Source organism: Ascaphus truei, chromosome 1 (assembly GCF_040206685.1).
Source record: "Ascaphus truei isolate aAscTru1 chromosome 1, aAscTru1.hap1, whole genome shotgun sequence".
Lineage (NCBI taxonomy): Eukaryota > Metazoa > Chordata > Amphibia > Anura > Ascaphidae > Ascaphus > Ascaphus truei.
This window is the reverse complement of record NC_134483.1, coordinates 488,259,317-488,277,821: the sequence shown is the minus strand read 5'-3', so window position 1 is coordinate 488,277,821 and position 18,505 is coordinate 488,259,317. Positions and strand designations below refer to the sequence as shown.

At 43.6% G+C, this 18,505-nt stretch overlaps 1 protein-coding gene across 4 annotated transcripts in view; it reads left to right on the top strand.

The window, feature by feature from the left end:
- Positions 1-18,505, top strand: part of RBPJ (recombination signal binding protein for immunoglobulin kappa J region) — an 87,548-nt gene that overhangs the window by 45,915 nt on the left and 23,128 nt on the right. For 3 of the 4 annotated variants that reach the window (XM_075568273.1, XM_075568263.1, XM_075568253.1), the window contains 2 exons: positions 2,343-2,381; positions 6,033-6,128. In XM_075568273.1, coding sequence (XP_075424388.1) covers positions 2,343-2,381; positions 6,033-6,128 — 135 coding nt within the window. Of the gene's footprint in view, positions 1-2,342; positions 2,382-3,406; positions 3,498-6,032; positions 6,129-18,505 lie in introns of those variants that run through there. The other variant, XM_075568282.1, reaches the window with a different exon arrangement.

The window sequence follows — 18,505 nt, the reverse complement described above, 5'->3', positions numbered from 1 at the left end:
AGTTAAAGAAAATATATATTATGGGCGTATGAAACAGTTACAGACCAGATTAAAATGTGAGACAGCCTTAGATTTGAAAGAACTTAAACTGGTGGTGGATGTGAGAGTCTCTGGTAGGGTGTTCCAGTTTTGGGGTGCACGGTAAGAGAAGGAGGAACGGCCGGATACTTTGTTGAGCCTTGGGACCATTAACAGTCTTTTGGAGTCTGATCTCAGGTGATAAGTGCTGCATGATAGCAGTGGGTTTCAAATGGAAGTGTTATTATTGGAGGGGCAAAAGCTTAAGGTGTTAGATGAGATGGTTAAGTGAGATAAGCTCAAGAAATATGGTTGAAGTCAAAGATAGACATTAGATGGTGACAGATACAAACATGCAGCTGTCCATTTCCTGTTTTGGCCTGATAAAGGGCGGTTGGGGGTTTCATGGAGAAACTGAAACTGTAGGGTATGAGATGTTAAGGTATTTACACTCCCTGTATAGTGTATTAATGTGTTTCTGTAAATTTCTGCCCTTGATACTTAAATGTTATTACCATCTCTGTGCTTTGTGGTGAATACCCTCTCAGTGGAGAAATTAATCCTATTGTACTACATTACATATATGCTAATTTGTGTGCAAAATTCCCCGCTGGTGAAAGATGATTGTGCCCTTTGTTCTGGTTATTCAGTCTTTTCCTAATATTGTTTTCTGCATTCTGAATGCGGTTATAATTTTCTGTAAAGTTCACTTGAACTGACTTTTACCTCGGCCCAATGCTTCTCAACACTGTCCTCAGGAGATCCCATTGGTTTTGAAAATCTGCCAGGGGTGTCCCACGGAAGGGGTTAAAAAGCACTCTAGACTGGGGTGGCCAACTCCAGTCCTCAAGGGCCACCAACAGGTCAGGTTTTAAGGATATCCGTGCTTCAGCATAGGTGGCTGAATCGGTGGCTGAGTCGTTGAGACACACACACTGAGTTTATTCACATTTGCTTCAAGGTGCAATGTGTAGCATCGTATGTTCGCACAGTTAGATTACTACAGCGGGTTCTCGGTAATCCCATGGAACGCGTATAATGTTAATCGGCAGCCGTGACAGACAGATACGCAAATTCTGCGTCGGACAATGCGTTCGAAGACTGCATTGTGCGGCGTCGGATAATGCGTCGGTCGGTAAGCGGAACGTCTGATACCGAGGACTGCCTGTATATAACTAGTAAAATTGTACCATTTAACTCAAAACTAGAATTCACCAAAAAGTGTTTAATGAGGGATGCTTGGTCCTAATCGAGAATACTAGTAGAACAGTTGACTAAAAGCCACTTAAAATGTAGCTAACAAAATGCTCTTGTCCACATGACATGGGGTTTGTATTAGTTTGGTGTGCTACTTTCTCTGTTCTTGCCCATGGGCCGTGTGGCCCATGTGATAAATATCCTGTGCCTCTCTTAGTGTTTGCCTGTTGTGATTGCTTTTTTGGATTGCTGTGTCATAATGCAACATGTTTTGCACCACACGAGTCTTTGTTGTAGTGTTTCTTGCTTCCCCATCTTGTGCCTATAATTTTAGCTTTTTCTCTTTTCACCTGGCACATTTTGAGTGGACATAATCTCCCATAAATGTGCTGGACACAATGTAGAAGGCATTTATGTTCACAAGTACTGTATGTTGAAAATGGTTATTTTTGACATTTGAGGCACTTAAAGCTGCAGACCAAGCAATATCCTACGTGTGTTTTTTTTTTTTTAAATCAGTTCTGTACTATGAGAAAATACTTGTACTGTAGCATTAAAAAAAAAACCTCTGAATTAATTTTTTTATATATTATAATGTAACAAGCATTTTTTGTTTCTGTAGCAATCATTTACAAAGTCACATCCCCTTCCTCTTCTGAAACACCCCTTTTTGAGCCATGCTCTCTCTCTAGCAGTGCACCAATTGTATCTAGTGATATGAGTTTCCCAACAGAACTTTGCATCTTTGGTCCTCTTCTGCTGCACTGACAGCCATTTAGTGAACCCCTGAGCTGAATCTCACTGATCAATCACAGGAGAATAGATCGATCTTAGCAACTTAGCTAATCATTGTGTGATTGTATAGATGCAAATATTATGGGGGGGGGGGGGGAGGGAGTTAGCTTGGACGGCTGCTTTAAACCGTCACTTTTCCCTTTGTTTAGGAAAGGGTTAATGCGATAAAATGTTCAAATTGCTAAAATAAAGCCGCCCGCCCCTTAATTGAAATGCAATAGCACAGAAAAACACAAGCTTTTTTGTAACTCTTAATTTTCAGTAGATGGCAAAATTGCTGATTTGTTTTTGTGTTTTTTCCTTTCATATGTCTAATTTTTGTGTGTTCACAGGAAGTTTGGGGAGCGGCCTCAACCCAAACGTCTCACAAGGTAAGCAAGCTTTGAGTTGTTTTCCTTTAAACAGTTTCCTACTTTGCTCACGAAAAATAGTATGTTTAATAAAGCCCCTTAGCACCTCAATGAGCTGATTTGGTAGCAAAACAAAATTGGCAAACGTATGTATGGGCATTCATGAAAAAAAGTTATTAATTCAAATTGTGCATCTTGCATTCATGAACAGAGACATTAATTCATGTAGTACAGGTAAATTATGGACACTGCTTCATGCCGTCATGAGATGATGGGGTCCATGTTCTCTAACTCCAGTGCATTCTTCTCATTAGTCTTGCAATGGGGACTTGGAGAACCAGGACTGGAGTCAAATCTCATGGCACCGGGTTAGGTTGGCGGTGCTGCACTTTGTATGTTTTTTTTTTTTAAACAATTTTCATTATACAGAAAAAATTAATCTATAGGACTAAACATTGTCAAAGTATCTTCTAAACCTGGGCTTGGTATATTAGCTTAATTCAGTTTGATATACATGTAGTATATTCATACTAAAACCCAAGGAATGCGTTAAAAACAAAATCGTTGACTCTGTGGCAAATATTTGGAAATACAGAATTGTCCCATAAACCCAGCTTTTACGTGGCATTAAATCACAAATCATATCAATGTTTTTATGCCTATAATGAGGCCAAAAGAAATGTTTAAACATAACAATATCCTCTTTTAAAGTGCATAGCAAGGCATATACCCTCACTAGAGAAAACTGTATAAAACAGAATGGAAGCTAAAATGTGCTCAATTGCATATCCACAGCCACAGATTTAATCTGCAGTTTAACAGCAGGTGGGTTGAGGAAAAAACGAACAGGTTTTTTTTTTTTTTGTGTTTGCTGTTCTTTTAACCCTATATAACATGACTGAAGCCCAACAGTGACACATTGATTACATAATAAATACCTATTCCGCAGTGCGGTACAAGGGGGTACAGAGATATGTAAATGACATAAACAGAGTTATATACCAAACAAGGACAAACCTGCGCAAACAGATGCAAATCCATTTTAGATGCCTCTACAAAGGGAGGAAGAATAGCACAACGTGTAATGTCAACAAGTGCTGCAAGCAACACCAAGGCACTGTATGACTGAATCACCAGGTATTCTTGTGGTAGTTGATGTGACAAGACCTGTTAACAAAGCCAGAAACCGTCCAAACCACAAGGCACTCTCAAGAAGAGATGCAATGTTGCGCCCGGAATTGGACATCTCTTCTGTGATTCAGCGGCAGGTGGTGGTGGCACAAACCACGGAAATGCTGTGCAGATCATATCTACTGAACACAATTAGCGTGTATCCTTTAACCACAGTTAACTCCTAGAGTGCCCAGGGGGCCAGTGACCTGTTGCAGTGCATTATTGGGCTACTGGCATGGAAGAGCTGAATATATCTCAGATGCTAGAAAATAACTATTAAATAGAAATATTTTCTTTCCAACGGTGGCAGCGACTGATCTGGGAGAACTGGGACTTGATGGTCAGCGGGTTTTTATTAAAGTGGCAATCCCCTATGTTAAAGCGTTTGCTTTTATCAATCTCCAGCCGTTGAGGTTACCATGGTAACCTTTAGACAGCACTGGGGTGTGGGGGATTGCTGCATTTTAACCCCACTCTGTCATTGATGCTGGAAAGGGGCAGAGTCCTCCCGTCCCACTGATACATTCACAGGAGCACAGAACTCGATCTCCCCGAGAAAAATGAGCAGGAAAATTCACGTAGCCGCTGCGTCACGGGCCCCCTGGAGTGTCAGATCCCATCAAGGGCCCCTGGAGTGTCAGATCCCATCAAGGGCCCCTGGAGTGTCAGATCCCATCACGGGCCCCTGGAGTGTCAGATCCCATCACGGGCCCCGGGAGTCTCAGATCCCATCACGGGCCCCGGGAGTGTCAGATCCCATCATGGGCCCCGGGAGTGTCAGATCCCATCACGGGCCCCGGGAGTGTCAGATCCCATCACGGGCCCCTGGAGTGTGAGATCCCATCACGGGCCCCTCGAGTGTGGAGTGCCGGATCCCATCCCATAGCCACTGCGTCACGGGGCCCCTGGAGTGTGGAATGCCAGATCCCATCACGGGGCCCCTGGAGTGTGGAATGCCAGATCCCATCACGGGGCCCCTGGAGTGTGGAATGCCAGATCGCATCACGGGGCCCCTGGAGTGTGGAATGCCAGATCCCATCACGGGGCCCCTGGAGTGTGGAATGCCAGATCCCATCACGGGGCCCCTGAAGTGTGGAATGCCAGATCCCATCACGGGGCCCCTGGAGTGTGGAATGCCAGATCCCATCACAGGGCCCCTGGAGTGGGGAATGCCAGATCACATCACGGGGCCCCTGGAGTGGGGAATGCCAGATCCCATCACGGGGCCCCTGGAGTGGGGCGTGCCAAATCCCATCACGGGGCCCCTGGAGTGGGGCGTGCCAGATCCCATCACGGGGCCCCTGGAGTGGGGCGTGCCAGATCCCATCACGGGGCCCCTGGAGTGGGGAGTTCCAGATCCCATCACGGGGCCCCTGGAGTGGGGAGTTCCAGATCCCATCACGGGGCCCCTGGAGTGGGGAGTTCCAGATCCCATCACGGGGCCCCTGGAGTGGGGCGTGCCAGATCTCATCACGGGGCCCCTGGAGTGGGGCGTGCCAGATCCCATCACGGGGCCCCTGGAGTGGGGAGTTCCAGATCCCATCACGGGGCCCCTGGAGTGGGGAGTTCCAGATCCTATCACGTAGTAGCTACAAAAAAGCTGACTTCTGAAAAATGATGTATTTATTTTGTCTGTATCTGATGTCATTCATCTTGATCAGGCACTGTGATCTACTATTAATTGTATAATTATTACATTATACTTCAGAAAGAACAAAATAAAAACAATTGTTTGTCAAATGACCTGGAGGCGCCGTAATTAAATTAGATAAAGATTGAAAAGTCTCGCATTTGGTTACCATGGAAACATGTTAAAATTGATTGTAAAAAGCGCATATTAGAGACGTGTGATTCCACTGATGTTCTCAAGCCAGGCAAAATATTACCAATATATGTTGGTGAAAAATGTTACTAAGCAGATTTAAAGACACCCGTAGAATTAGGGCCATGTTACCTGAGGTCACATAACCCAATATATACGGCATTTGTGCAGAATTCTAGGGAGAGTTGCATCATTTTGTGTAATTCTGGCGTAGATGTCGCATTTTTATGCATTCCCAAGCATGATGAACTCTCTGTAAAATATCACCATTTTTTTATTAAGGGGAGGGGAAAGATAGTTTGGAAAGCAAAGTTGACATTCATATAGCAGTAGAATACGTATGTTTTTTTATGAAAAATGGCAACCCACCCACCACTGCCATTAGTTCAATTTGGCCCTAGTCGGTTCTTCTCCTTGAGGACACTTGTCTATAAAGTGTGTGAGACTCTCACGGTATCTCACGGAGTCTCTGTGCCTTAGATACTATGGATTCGGTTTGGGGACAGATTGTGTTCTTCAATAAATAACACAGCGTGAGGTGGCAGTGCTATTTAAATATAATTCTACAATTGCTGTATTATTCAGACTTTCAGGTAACTGGTATTATTCTTCTAGCAGCTCCCTTATACAATTCAGGTTTAAATGGTTGACCTTCCTTTTTTCCCCATTTGCTTTAGGGAAGCGATGCGGAATTATTTAAAAGAGAGGGGCGATCAGACCGTGCTCATCCTCCATGCTAAAGTTGCACAGAAATCCTATGGCAATGAGAAAAGGTATGTCCAAATCTAACTTTTCCTGCATTTTCTGTTTTGTATACAATCTTTAAGGTGTCGTGCTTGTGATTAGTATGTGATGAACTGTTAGCGGACCCTTGTTATGTGCCTGGTACGCCATGGGCCCTGAAACGCCAGAAGCCCCAAAAACGGACCTGTTCTGTTGTGGTACAAATGTTTATTTTCATGGGGATGGTCGGAATAACCGCTCCTATAGAGCTGTCAGCCTGATCGCAACAGAAGTGGGACCCCCACCACTTGCGCAAGACGTGGCGCTCGTGATCAGTCCATGTAGCACGGTTTGATAGGCATGATGATACCATGATTATACATTAGTATAAACTCTATGGTGTGTACCTGTGCCTACATTGTGTACAGTTTGGTCAGTGCAATTGATTAGGACTAGAAAACCCTTTTTTATAAAACTCATACGGGGAGGCGATTTTTGGAGTGATTACTTTTTATTGACATTAACATTGACAGTAGTTGGAAACTGAGTCTTTTCACTATGAAAATGTGATCAGGGTGGAAAAAGACCAAGTGAGAGTACATCCTAATTCTTCCATTGGTTTGTTATATCTACATGTTATCCAAATAGTTCTAACACAATATAACCTTTATTGCCCAGTACTACATGCAAAAGAGAATTTAAATACATTCAACATGTTATTTAATATCTCTACCAATGCCAGTAAATACTGCAGTATGAACAATGCTATGCAGGCAACATTTGTTTTGCACAAATGTATTACCAACACAGTGAAAAAGCAGTCTCCAATGTCTGAATCTTTTGTAAAGCATTACACTATATAGAAGCACTGTGAAAAAAGAACGTTTCGAATGTCTTGGGCAGCAAAATGGTTTGTGCTGTACAAATGCAAAGTGTTGTCTGCACATTAATTGTCAGCAAGGTTGAGAATTACTTTAGAAAGCATAATAATCTTGTTAAAACACAGCATTAACAAAGCAAGCGCTGATCGAAAAAGTTGATGCTTGTATCATATCGGAGTATTCTGATGGGCATCTATTAAAATGTGGATAGCCAACAAATCCAATGCTTTATTTAAAAAAAAATAAAAAATGACATGGTAAGAAATGTGCCACTAGCTGCACCAGTTTGAAATGCCCACCATTAGAATATCTGTTATTTGTCAGATTGTGGCTGCAGATTAGCCCAGAGGTATTGATGACTTTGATGTTTCACAGACCTTTTTTGACCTTTACCTTACAAGCTACCACATCCTGTAGCGGTGTATCTCTTAATAAAGTGTTTGAGGTTTTGCACAAACTAGTGCACTTGCAAACAGAAAACGGTATTTGTTAGAAAAGGTGGAGGGAAGGGAACTGCTGCAAGACAACCAAAACATTTTCAGGCATTTGTATTAATGGTCATGCGAATTGGAATTAATAGAATTTGCGCAAGAGGAATTAATAGAATTTGCGCCAATGTATCGATGTGCTTTACGCCAAATTTGCCCCACTTGCTCAGTGAGAGATTTTGAGTGATTGGTATGTCTGTTGAATTCTTCTATCAATTTAACCCCAGTTGCAACAGAACTTATATCTAATTAACAACTCCTTGGTTTGTTGGGAGTTGAATAGGCCAGCGGTGAGCAAACTGGGAGGCGCACGGTGTACAGAGGCCCCGCGCGCTTCCCAAAGGCACTTAAATTAAGTGCAGGCGGGGCTGCAGGGGCTCTGTAAACCTTTACTTACCTTGGCTCCACACACGTCGCCATGGCAATGCTGCAAGGTCATGTGACGTCCGATACCAGTGAGGGGGGGGCACGGGGAAAAAAATTTGCGCCCCCCTGGAATAGGCAACCCCCTCCCTTAATTATTAGTCAAGTGAATGTGTTTAGAGTATTTAAGTCAGTCTATATTGGCTGTGTAATATCTTAAGTGTCCCATATGAAGTGTCTGTGGAGTTAATATTGAAGTGGACTTGGCGGTGAAGAACACAAGAAGAACTTGACTGCACTTCATCAACAACCCTGCAACGGTGATAGCTTGGCTTTCTAATGCTCTGACAATTTGTACACATTTATAGACTCTGCTCCTAAGCTGCTACTTAATCTAAAGTGCTGCCCTGCCAGGCCTGATTTATACTCCTTCTCTTTCAACTCCTACTCTTACCCTTCAATACTGTACCTGGGAATTCTCTTCTCCTACCGCTCTCCCTGCATCTCATTATGCCCTCCCTATTTGCTGTTTTCTCACTCCTTTTGTAAACTTTTCTCTTCTCACCAACTTCCCCACTCCCCTCCTATCCACATTTCTTCATTACTCCTCTCCTCCACCTATGCATGTGCCCATACACTGCACCACTATTTACACACCTCTTTCCCAACAACTTCTACACCCTAAAATATAAAGCACCCCCACAAATCCTCTATTCACCTTCTCCCTCTCTCCCTCTCCCCCCCTCCTATATTTTTGTTGATGTGGATTTTTTTTCTCACTGCATCCTTCGGACCATTGAATTACCTGTTGATCAATCAGAACTACCACATTAAATAGTCCTCCCTGCTAGGGATATATTTCCTAATCCTTGACCCAGCTATATACACATCTGCTCTCCCCAACGCCTCCATGCCACCTCTTTCCCTTCTAATGTAGTTCTTTCCCCTTGTTAAACATTCTCAGTCGCTCCCCTTCCTTTGCTATTATTGTACAACTAACATTTGATATTCTGCCCACCTAATCGACTCGGGTTACTGGACATTGGTTTCATGTGCATCTAGCAGCGATGTGCTCAGTGGAGAGCAGTTTGAATCTCGGTTATTCACTTGTCCGGATTGTTTTAATAATCCTACTTCAATGTTAAACACTTTCTTGGTAATCCTGCTAATACTTTCCATATCTTTGGATATGCTTTTTTAGCAATTCCTCCGCTCATGATTTACCAGTGGATAAGTATTTTTTTCCTCTCCACCTTTCCGGATAGAACAGGGTTATTATTGCACTATATACCCAGTTGTGAGTTCTGTACATAGATATTTGTGTGTAGAGAGATAGTAATTTGTATACACTACTCTATTTCTAATTATATCTGACATAACAACATCTTTGTGTTTTCATGTGCTTTTTGAGTGCTAGGGACTATACTATTGTATAATCTTGTAGTGCTGTCTAAACTACTCAGAACATATGCAACTAAAGCCTCTATTTGTTAATTTGTCTGATCTATGCTGCGATTTGTAGAATTTAAATGTCAGGTTAACTGTTCCGTGTAAAATATCAGTTTGATTTAACAAACTCCCCTTTAGTGTACAGTAAGGAATAGTGTTTAATGTAATCTGGACTGAGATTTAGGAAATATCATTTAATGAATTATAGTTCTCTAGCTCTGAAACTTTTTTTAAAAAAGTGATATTAAAATATCTAAATTAAATTACACATGAAATAAAAATATATTATTTTGATGACGCAATGTATCTGCACATTGTAGACTTTATTTTCCATTTTTCTTGCAGATAATTCGACACAATTGCGAAGTCACTGATGTTAATTAACACTGGTGCTCTGCTATATAGAGTAATTCTGCTTTTATTCATAACAGTATTATGTCATTTATTTACATCCACACACTTATTATTAGCAACCTGCTTAATAATAGATTTACTTTCATTTTATTAATCTAAGCAGTGATTTGGACACAGGAGCAAGACAACTCAATGTACCGGAGTGCCTGCATCTGATATAGGAACTACTGTTCCTTTAAGTGCTACTGTAACAATACTGCTGACGCTGGTTTAGTGGTTTGATAAGACACAGCCAGGACACACTTTCTCCGGTGAGCTTCGTGTCCTAGTGTCCTATGTAACAATAGATGCACTGCTGCTTATTACCCTAAGCAGTGTCTACTTTGGCTGAGATCTATAGGGTAACTCATTTTTATTATTCAACGCATTATTCAATTGTAGGCATTCATTTGAGACTTTATTTTACCCCAGTATAGTAATAAAGATATATTTCTTTATCAGTACCACCTACCATCCAACACTGTTGGGAATTGAATGCTTCATATACTAAGAACTCTCGCTTTTATTTGGGTTTTTTTTTACTTCCTTTTGAAGCACCACCCACAATGATACGCCTATTTTTCTGTAACGAGGGCCCCTTTCTCACCCCCACCCCCTCCTGGGTCACTCATTCCCAGTTTATCGTAAAAATACCCCCAAATCTCCAGTAAAAAAAATTCAGATTTTTTTAAATTTTATATTCCAGCCAGTTGTATTTGTTTTTCAAAAGTTGAAAGGGCTGCAGAAAATATAATTGTGGGGGGGGTGGGGGGTACAGAATGTAGAAGCCTGGGGAGCAGAAATAGCCCTGGTATTTGGACTACAAATTGCAGTACAGACGGTCCTTGGTATCTGACGGTCCGCTTTCTGTTGAACGCCTTATCCGACGCTGCATAATGCAGGATGCGTTATCTGACGTCAGAACCGCTTATCCAACGCTCACAGCCCCGGATTAACATGGCCCCTCAATCCGATGGTTTGTTATCCGACGGCGGTTTGCGGGACGCATTCCGTCAGGTAAGCGAGGACTGGATGTACAGAGTTATACTGCGTGATAAAATTGCTTTCCATTACAGGCATACCCCGTTTTACATACACTCGCTTTACGTACACTCACTAGTACGTACATTTTTTTTTTTTGCACCTTACCCCCTGTGTACGTACGCGTGCTTCGCGAGTACGGACACCAGGGGGCGGTGTGCGCACCTCAACACTCCTGCAACCTCCTTCATGCTCTATCTCCCTGTTCCCTCTGCCCTCCGATCTGTCTCTGTTCCCCCTCCCATCTGTCTCTGTTCCCCCTCCCATCTGTCTCCGTTCCTCCTGCACCCAAGCTCCATAAATCTGCAGCTTAACCAGCAATTCTGCCCGCACTTACTGCAGCCCGTGATTCTGCTTCCTCCGATCCCCCGCTCCTCCCCCCTCCTCCCTCCTCAGAGCTCGCTCCTGTCTGCTGTGAGGGGGAGGAGAAGATCGTCTGCTGCAATCTTTGCTTGCTTGCTTGCTTGTGTGTGTGTGTGTGTGTGTGTGTGTGTGTGTGTCTGAGTGACAGTGTGTGTGTCTGAGTGACAGTGTGTGTGTCTGAGTGACAGTGTGTGTGACTGAGTGACAGTGTGTGTGACTGAGTGACAGTGTGTGTGACTGAGTGACAGTGTGTGTGACTGAGTGACAGTGTGTGTGACTGAGTGACAGTGTGTGTGACTGAGTGACAGTGTGTGTGACTGAGTGACAGTGTGTGTGACTGAGTGACAGTGTGTGACAGTGTGTGACAGTGTGTGACTGTGTGTGACTGTGTGTGACTGTGTGTGACTGTGTGTGTGTGTGACTGTGTGTGTGTGTGTGTGTGTGACTGTGTGTGTGTGTGTGTGTGTGTGTGTGTGTGTGTGTGTGTGTGTGTGTGTGTGTGTGACTGACTGACAATGTATCTGTGTGTGACTGAGTGACAATGTATGTGTGTGTGACTGAGTGACAATGTATGTGTGTGTGACTGAGTGAGTGACTGTGTGTGTGTGTGTGTGTGTGTGTGTGTGTGTGTGTGTGTGTGTGTGTGTGTGTGACTGAGTGACAATGTATGTGTGTGTGACTGAGTGACAATGTATCTGTGTGTGACTGAGTGACAATGTATGTGTGTGTGACTGAGTGACAATGTATGTGTGTGTGACTGAGTGACAATGTATGTGTGTGTGTGTGTGTGTGTGTGTGTGTGTGTGTGTGTGTGTGACTGTGTGTGACTGTGTGTGTGTGTGTGTGTGTGTGTGTGTGTGTGTGTGTGTGTGTGTGTGTGTGACTGAGTGACAATGTATGTGTGTGTGACTGAGTGACAATGTGTGTGTGTGTGACTGAGTGACAGTGTGTGTGAGTGTGTGACTGAGTGAGTGAGTGTGTGACTGAGTGAGTGAGTGTGTGACTGAGTGAGTGAGTGTGTGACTGAGTGAGTGAGTGTGTGACTGAGTGAGTGTGTGACTGAGTGAGTGAGTGTGTGACTGAGTGAGTGAGTGTGTGACTGAGTGAGTGAGTGTGTGACTGAGTGAGTGAGTGTGTGACTGAGTGAGTGAGTGTGTGACTGAGTGAGTGAGTGTGTGACTGAGTGAGTGAGTGTGTGACTGAGTGAGTGAGTGTGTGACTGAGTGAGTGAGTGTGTGACTGAGCGAGTGAGTGTGTGACTGAGTGAGTGAGTGTGTGACTGAGTGAGAGAGAGTGTGAGAGAGAGAGACTGACTGAGAGACTGACTGAGTGAGAGAGAGAGACTGCGAGAAGGAGAGAGAGACTGCGAGAAGGAGAGAGAGACTGCGAGAAGGAGAGAGAGACTGCGAGAAGGAGAGAGAGACTGCGAGAAGGAGAGAGAGACTGCGAGAAGGAGAGAGAGACTGCGAGAAGGAGAGAGAGACTGCGAGAAGGAGAGAGAGACTGCGAGAAGGAGAGAGAGACTGCGAGAAGGAGAGAGAGACTGCGAGAAGGAGAGAGAGACTGCGAGAAGGAGAGAGAGACTGCGAGAAGGAGAGAGAGACTGCGAGAAGGAGAGAGAGACTGCGAGAAGGAGAGAGAGACTGCGAGAAGGAGAGAGAGACTGCGAGAAGGAGAGAGAGACTGCGAGAAGGAGAGAGAGACTGCGAGAAGGAGAGAGAGACTGCGAGAAGGAGACAGAGACTGCGAGAAGGAGACAGAGACTGCGAGAAGGAGACAGAGACTGCGAGAAGGAGAGAGAGACTGCGAGAAGGAGAGAGAGACTGCGAGAAGGAGAGAGAGACTGCGAGAAGGAGAGAGAGACTGCGAGAAGGAGAGAGAGACTGCGAGAAGGAGAGAGAGACTGCGAGAAGGAGAGAGAGACTGCGAGAAGGAGAGAGAGACTGCGAGAAGGAGAGAGAGACTGCGAGAAGGAGAGAGAGACTGCGAGAAGGAGAGAGAGACTGCGAGAAGGAGAGAGAGACTGCGAGAAGGAGAGAGAGACTGCGAGAAGGAGAGAGAGACTGCGAGAAGGAGAGAGAGACTGCGAGAAGGAGAGAGAGACTGCGAGAAGGAGAGAGAGACTGCGAGAAGGAGAGAGAGACTGCGAGAAGGAGAGAGAGACTGCGAGAAGGAGAGAGAGACTGCGAGAAGGAGAGAGAGACTGCGAGAAGGAGAGAGAGACTGCGAGAAGGAGAGAGAGACTGCGAGAAGGAGAGAGCTGCTATACAGTACTGACCTGCGTGCGCGCCTCTCACCTATTTGCTTGCTCCCATTCATTTTATTTGAATAAAGCCTATTGTATTTATTTTGGTTACAAATGCCTTATTTACATCAGTTATGCACATATATGACGATTGCAGTACAGTACATGCATCGTAAAGTGGAAAAAAAGTAGTGCTTCACTTTAAGTACATTTTCACTTTACATACATGCTCCGGTCCCATTGCGTATGTTAAAGCGGGGTATGCCTGTATATAAGATATTCTTTAGAGTCTCCCTGTGAGCTTCGAGTTCCATTGTTTTTTAGTGTTAGACATTTCGCTACATATGTTATGGTGCGGATAAAGCTTCTAAGAATTTCTCTTTGTTTACGCCTTTATTTGTTGTGGTTTTGTTTTTGCTTGATTTATAGGATTAATATGTAATTAGGGGTGGTCTTCCTGTGTCTCTATAAAAATTAAGCCAAGGCTGCTTGTATTTATAGTAATTATCATTGACCAGACTGATAAGATTACTCATCTGGCACCCAAACCTTATTTTGTCTCTGGTCTGAGACAGGATGGAACGGTTTGTTTCACCCAATGAGACGCAATCACGCGATCTGGCGTCCGTGGCTATTTGCGCTACACGCTTATTCTCACTTCTGTTGAGCATCTCTGAAGGGTCTATTCAATAAAAACATCCATGGGTCAAGGACGCATGATTGGGAAGTCATTCTCTGGATCCATATTCGTTTCACTTTGGGGGCATTCCCACCACATATGGAGATAAGTGCCCTGATTACTACACCATTTACTACTGCATAGTGGATGTAAGATGTGCCGGGGGATATTTTTGACAGTCTGATTGGAGTATAGTACCAACGATATAAGTCTTTATAAGCATTTTCTTTTCTTTTATTGTGGTGCAAATTTAACTTTTAGCCCTCACCTCAAATATGTCCTCCCGTTCGTCCATTTCTAGCACAGATCCAAGATCTTGTTGCCATTGTTTGATAAATGTAGGGTTGGTATTCATAATGGTGCTAGCAAGTGTATCGTAGAGTGTTGAGATTAAACCTTTGGTTTCCTGTTTCCAGGAATACGTTTTCAACTAGGGTTAGAGAAACTCTGGGTTTCTTTATGCTAAAAGAACCCTCTTAGCTGCATAAAGCGAAATGCTTCTCCTATCCCGATTTTTGTTTTATCTGGGAAAATTGTTTCCATTGACCTAAATCCACCCCTAATCCCCAAGTCTCTCAAATGGATCTCTCCAGCTGCATGCCAGTGTTGGGATTCGGATCTCGACAATTCAGGGGTAAATTCAGAATTGTTGTATAATGATGTCATTGGAGAATCAGAGTGTGCGAAGCCTTTAATAAGGCCGTGTGGCTCCCAACATTTCTGGGAAGGTGTTTATAGTTGGGAGTATGCCTACACGTTACTTTCATGCAGATAGCAGTAGCCTTAGTATGGTTTGAGTGCTTAATGGGCTTATTAGGTCAGATTCTAGCTGCACCCATCATCTAAGGTCTGTGTACTAATGCCGATTGACCACATGACTTACTTGTGCCGCTCCGTAATTCGAAAATAAATACGGCTGGGGTAGACGTTCGTGTCATAGTCTGTTTTTTTTTTTTAACTCTGCGTCTTTTTTTCTGACCATACAAAGCTGGTGATTTTTCTTTGGGGGTCGATTAAGTCTTTAGTCACTAGGGGTATAGGGAGAGTCTGAAATAGTTACAAAAGACATGGGAGTATATTCATTTTGATGGACTGGATCCTGCCAACCCTGGAAATCTTGAAGTTTGACCAACTGTTCAGGTCTCTCTATTGTTTGAATTATTTCCCCAATAATTTGCCTTGTATAAAGTCTCATAAATCTGTTATGTTTACCCCTAGGTATCTGATGTTATGTGGTTTCCATTTATAATCTAAATTAAGTGCAATAAGCTTGGTAGGGTGAGAGTTTAACATTTAGCGCTTCTAATTTATTATTTTTTGTTTTGAACCCTGAAAATGTGTTAAATGTTCCTAGTTCTTTGGTTATGGAGCGCAGGGATATCAAGGGCCTGGATATAGCTAGGAGGATGTAATCCGCAAAGATAGTTTGTATACAGAATTCTCTATGTTGATCCCACTAATATTTGTGTTAGCGCTAATTCTGTCTGCCAGTGGCTCCAATGACAGCGCAAACAAGAGGGGAGGCGAGTGGACAGCTCTGCCTCGTACCGCCTCTGATGTTGATTGTGTCCGATGCCATTTTGAGGCATGTTATTCTTGGAGTTGTATATTGTTATATTGCTGAGAGAAATGTGCCGCTAATACCAAATGCCACCAAGATCTCCTGTAGGCCCAGTCAATTCTGTTGGATGCTTTTTATGCACCAAGAGCTAGAATCATCATGGGTATGCTATGTTTTTTGAGTGGGCTATGATGTCTGTTGCTCTATTGCTCAATCTCAGGCGATCTCCACACCTGAGATTGGTTTATTAAGAGAAGCGTTATTGTGCTCTTTAAGCCTAGGGGGGCCTAGGGCCAATAAGTACTTTAGTAGGGACTCTGGATGTTGTTTGGTGGCCCAGTGTTCTTGCCGTCGTATAGTTGAGTATAGTATTGATAGAACTAGATTTGAAGTGAGAGTGCTAGATTTATGTCTTATAGATTTAGCTTGGTTATATGGCTGCCAGTAGAGTCGGCTTTGTTAGCCTTTTCTAAAAACTTTATTTTAGTCCAGATTAGGGACTTTTCAGCCTCTGAGGTTAAACAGATTCAACTCGCCACGGAGGTTTGTTCGTTTTTGAGAGTGGTAGCATTTAGTGTGTGTTAATGTTCCTGCTCAGCCTCTACTAGAGCCTTTTTGAGTTGTTTGATTCTCTCTGCTCTGATCCGTTTTCTATAGGATGCAATTTTCCTCTCATGACAGTCTTATGGGCTTTCCAAATTGCGGTCAGGCAGGGGAAGCTACTTTGGTTGTTCTGAAAGAAATGTGTTGGCTCCAAGCCTACCTCTGATAGGATTTCGGGAATTTTAAGTAACAATTTAATTATCCTTCAGGAAAAGTGTTTATTGTATGAAGTTCAATTGTCAATTGTAATCTCTCTACTGAGGCACGTTCAGACCAGGATATTTCATGTATTTTTGCATATGTTTTGGGGACTGTAGATGCTTCCGTGAAAATAAAATCGATTTGTGAATGACTTGTGTCCCTGAATAGAATATATAGTCTTGTGTCTGTGGGTGTACTTCTCTCCATATGTCCACGAGGTTTACATTTTGTAGGCACCTAAGTAGGGTCGTGCTGTCATGTTTTCGATAATGTTGGGATGTAGGCTCTCAGGGGCGTCTTATCAATGGAGGCATCAAGGGCCACGTTGAAATCTCCACCAGAATCACTCTTCCTCTGCTTACACGGCTTAGGGTTAAAAACAAAAATCCTCAAAAAAGAAAGCTATTTTTGTTTGGCGCATATACGTTTGCTATAGTAATATGTGATATAGTGAAAGAAATCAGCCATCTTAGACTGTGGGGTCTTTTTTTATATCGTTTCGGAGGCTTCTCTGAGCGTTAATGCACCTCTCCTTTTTATGGCTTTTACTGAGCTTTTTTCCAGGTTTTATTTCTGTTTTATAATGGCACTGGCGGAGCTTGCTTCTCAGGCAGCCATGTTGCTCAGCGCCACGCATGCGCCCCCTGATTTTCTTTTCATATTTTTAAGTGCAAATTAAAATAAACTGGTTACACTCAAAACCATTTACTCTTGTAGCCCCCATGAGGTATTGACACCGCTGCAACTTTTTTTTAAAAGCTATTTAATTGTGCGGTAGAAAAGAATGGCTGCTGTAGTTTCTCTTGCCAGAATGGCTCACTATGGTGTATCGGTTCTTTTGAAAACGGCTGATTTCCTAATAATGGCTGTGCACGGTTAACAGGTCAGTTAAGGGTCAGTAACGCCGAAGAGACGAAAGCAAAGTTTCACTTAAAATAGTGCAGAATATTTCCTTTAATGTATTTTTAGAAGTCACATGCTGCGTGTGAAGTCATTTCACAGCAAAACCATTAATTCCTGGAAAAAGAAACGGCAGCCATTTTTGCCACCCAGAAAAAAAAGCAGATTGAATTAAAACGTAAGAATTGAGATCTGTTGAAATAATGACATCAATATTTTATTTGAGTGAATAGATTTTATTTTACTGCTGAAAAGCGTAAATCTCCAATTTTGCCGTGTGCTTGATGTTTGCTGCTTTGATCACATAATCAAACATTCTAGATTAAGCCTTCTTTGTGTCTCCAATTTAGATATAATCATATAGATATTCACTTTTGTGTTTGTTTAAATCGTTTTCATTTCCTATCAGCGGGGGTCTGTAATTATAAGTGTGACAGAATTTCTAAATGACTAAGTGCTAAACCCCATAGACCGCATTTTCTAAACAATTTCGCCATCTAGTGGCAGTGGTTTATTTGTTTTCAAGTGAGAAGTGAGCGTAATTTTTATCTTTGTACTTGTACAAATAGAATTAATAATTAGGATAATATTTTTCTTCCTAATGTGTGTTACTGTCAGGGACAAAAATTATCCGGCAATTGTGTATGTATGCGCGCACACACACACACAGATACACACACACAGATACACACACACAGATACACACACAGATACACATACAGACACAGACACACATACAGACACATACAGACACAGACACACATACAGACACATACAGACACGGACACGCGTGCAGACACGGACACGCGTGCAGACACGGACACGCGTGCAGACACGGACACGCGTGCAGACACGGACACGCGTGCAGACACGGGCACGCGTGCAGACACGGGCACGCGTGCAGACACGGGCACGCGTGCAGGCACGCGCACGCACGCAGACGCGCGCACGCACGCAGACGCACGCAGACGCACGCAGACACGCGCACGCACGCAGACACGCGCACGCACGCAGACACGCGCACGCACGCAGACACGCGCACGCACGCAGACACGCGCACGCACGCAGACACGCGCACTCACGCAGACACGCGCACACAGCAGACACGCACACACAGCAGACACGCACACACAGCAGACACGCACACACAGCAGACACGCACACACAGCAGACACGCGCAGACACGCGCAGACACGCGCAGACACGCGCAGACACGCGCAGACACGCGCAGACACACGCACAGACACACGCACAGACACA